The sequence below is a fragment of the Lathamus discolor genome, chromosome 11 (assembly GCF_037157495.1).
Source record: "Lathamus discolor isolate bLatDis1 chromosome 11, bLatDis1.hap1, whole genome shotgun sequence".
Classification (NCBI taxonomy): Eukaryota; Metazoa; Chordata; class Aves; order Psittaciformes; family Psittacidae; genus Lathamus; species Lathamus discolor.
In genome coordinates, this window is record NC_088894.1 from 6233104 (window position 1) to 6236081 (window position 2978).

Consider the following 2978-nt stretch of genomic DNA (forward strand, 5'->3'; position numbering starts at 1 on the left):
ACTGTAGAAAATACACTTGACAACAAACACTGGAGTTTACATCAGTTTGTATTTAATATAAGGAATGGATGCAGGAAGCCTTTGAATCTAAGATGTCTGCAAACTGATAGTTGATAGTGTTTTGGATTGCTAGAACTGTTCTGCATTCTCTTCTAGGATGTAGACCTAGATCGCCAGTCCTTAAGCAGCATGGATAAAAATGCTTCAGAAAGAGGACAAAGTCAATTTTCAAATCCCACAGATGAGAGCTGGAAAGGTGGTCCTTATACAAGTAAGGAAAACATTGAAGTCTATTAAATAAACTTTCATAGCCACTCCTAGTCCTTTTTTGTAGTTCTGTAGATAAGTTTTGAGGCACTTTAAACTTGGGGTACAGATGTACAACTTGTGTTTATGCCTTGCAGAGATTTTCTCTTTACAAGATAATTCACAGCATTGCTGTATCTCAGAATGTTAATGGTAATGTAGTGTTTTGCTAACCTGTCATAAGTGAATTGTCTTAAGTTGCTTCTGAAAGTTGCATTACTCCATTTCCTTAGACCAGAAACTATTTGCTGGCCTCCTTATAAAGTGTGTGGTACAGCTGGAATTGATACAGACCATCGATAATATAGTGTTCTATCCAGCAACAAGCAAGAAGGAAGATGCTGAGCACATGGCTGCAGCTCAGGTATGGTCAGGCTTATTTACAACCTTGTTGTGGCAATAAAAGTACTAAGCATGGCATGCTCTCAAGTGTGTTTAAGAAATATACAGTCTCTTCCTGTTTCTAACTTGGAGCATTACCCTGAATGTGTGTATCATTACTCTTAAGCTGTGCATTCAGGGTAGTGTTTTGGGGGATGGTATAGCTAAATTCCTAATGAAATTAGCTAAAAATATTGACCATTTTTAATGAAATTTGACATTAGGTGAGGATGGGGAACTTCTACACTGTGCAGCATTTAAACTTGCACTATGTTTGTGGTTCATCTTGGTGTTTTTTCAGAATTTAGCAGACCTACTCAGCTGGTACAGGAGAGGCAAGGTTTTATATTGTATTGCTAGGACTTTTCCATGCCTTGATAAGGGAGATTCTTCCCTTGTTGTCCTTCGGGTTTTGGGTTGTTTCTGGTTTTGTGGTTGTTTTTTTTTTGTGGTTTTGGAGGTTTGTTTGTTTGTTTGTTTGTTTTGTGTGGTTTGTTGTTTGTGTTTTTTTTTTTTTTTGGTGTTTTGTGGTTGGGGTTTTTTGGGTTTTTTTTGTGTTGTTTTTTTTTCTTTTTTTTTTTTTTAGTTTTTTTGTCTTATGATCTATCCTAATTAGTGATAACTTCGCTCTTGTAAAATATCCTATTGAAAAGACCAATCTGTTGTATCATATTGCACTGTTTTGCTTATATGTAAAAATGGAATCTGGAGTTAAAGGTATATGGGCTGTGAAGTATCAAAGTCTCTAAAGATTAAATAAAAAGAATGTTATTGACATTCCTTTCCCTCCTTCCCTCCTCACCCCCTTTAGCGAGATGCATTGGATGCAGATATCCACATTGACACAGAAGACCAAGGAATGTATAAATATATGTCTTCACATCACCTCTTTAAGTTACTGGATTGTCTGCAAGAGTCTCATTCATTTTCAAAAGCCTTTAATTCAAATTATGAGCAGCGAACTGTGTTATGGAGAGCAGGTGAGGCTTTTATTTTTGTTTGATAGAGCTCCACTTAGAGCTTTACCTATGGAGATAAAAAAACTACACCATTGCAATAAACCCTGCAATTAATCTGAGAGTGTTGCATGCTTTTATCACTTGTCTCCTTCTTAATGATGTGGATAATTCTGTTTGCTAAATTATCTTTTTTGACTAAAGTAAAGATACACAGCTGGTACCACTGTAGTTAAGTATCTTTATAAATAGATTAGGTCTCACTTAAAATCAAGGAGGAAATACTACCTGGACAAGAAATCACTACTGTACATTAGTGGAGGTATTGTTGATAAACTTCACCTCTTGGCAACTACGAATGTGAGTGTTCCCTCTCTCCCTGTGTGTAACTAATTTCTAGGGTTCAAGGGTAAATCCAAGCCCAATCTCTTAAAACAAGAAACCAGCAGTTTGGCTTGTTGCTTGAGAATACTCTTCCGAATGTATGTGGATGAAAACCGCCGAGACTCCTGGGATGCTATACAGCAACGGCTGCTGAGGTGAGAGCAAGCTGACTTGGTTCTGCTGCCTTCTGTTTTCAGCCACTATGGTGCATCCCTGCATGCAAATGTTCTGGTTTCAGCTGCTGAGCAGAGCATGAAAGGTATATATGTCCAAAAGTGGTGGTGCATGAACACTTTTCACATCTGAGTACATAATGCTATTCAGAGGCATACAGAGTGCAGTCTGAGCTGCTGTATACCTGGAACTTGGGTAAAGGTAGAAAATCACTCTAAATTAGTATAAAATGTTATTGGGGTCCCCTTTATTTGAGGAGCTGCAGGTACATAAAAGTCCAGAACATTAATATCTAATCGAATGTGAAGAACTCTTAAACTCTCTATTGGCACTAGTGCAGTGGATTTCAGTAGCGTTCTGATTTATCAGCATCTGTGGACATAGTAATCTTTTAATGTGTAATAGGGGAGGTCCCATGCCGCCTGCAGTTAAAGTGGCACCCCAAAAAAGCCCTACTAAGTGCTACAGTTTATACCTTGTGTTGACAGTCTACATCAAGGACCAAAAATTTATTAATGCCATAGTAATCCCTCTTTAATCCATGATGCCAAGCAGATTTTTAATAAAGCAGTCTAGATGCGAAGGGAGAACTCTTTCCCATTGCTGTTGCCTAAGCTGTCCCAGTGTAAGGATCAGGAAATAATGTTTGCAGGTTGAAGAAGGCAACACGTTAATTACATAATGTTTATGAGGAAAATTGGACTCTTCCATCTCTGACTCCATGGTTCCTTGTTGAAACTTTCAGTTCCATATCTGTAAGAACTACTGTGACAGAAA

General features: G+C 37.8%; 1 protein-coding gene across 2 annotated transcripts in view; it reads left to right on the forward strand.

The window, feature by feature from the left end:
- The window catches only part of ARFGEF2 (ADP ribosylation factor guanine nucleotide exchange factor 2), a 36410-nt gene that overhangs the window by 28007 nt on the left and 5425 nt on the right, over positions 1-2978 (forward strand). For both annotated transcript variants that reach the window (XM_065691715.1, XM_065691716.1), the window contains exons 34-37: positions 157-271; positions 540-670; positions 1499-1667; positions 2044-2182. In XM_065691715.1, the coding sequence (XP_065547787.1) occupies positions 157-271; positions 540-670; positions 1499-1667; positions 2044-2182 (554 nt within the window). The remainder of the gene's footprint in view (positions 1-156; positions 272-539; positions 671-1498; positions 1668-2043; positions 2183-2978) is intronic.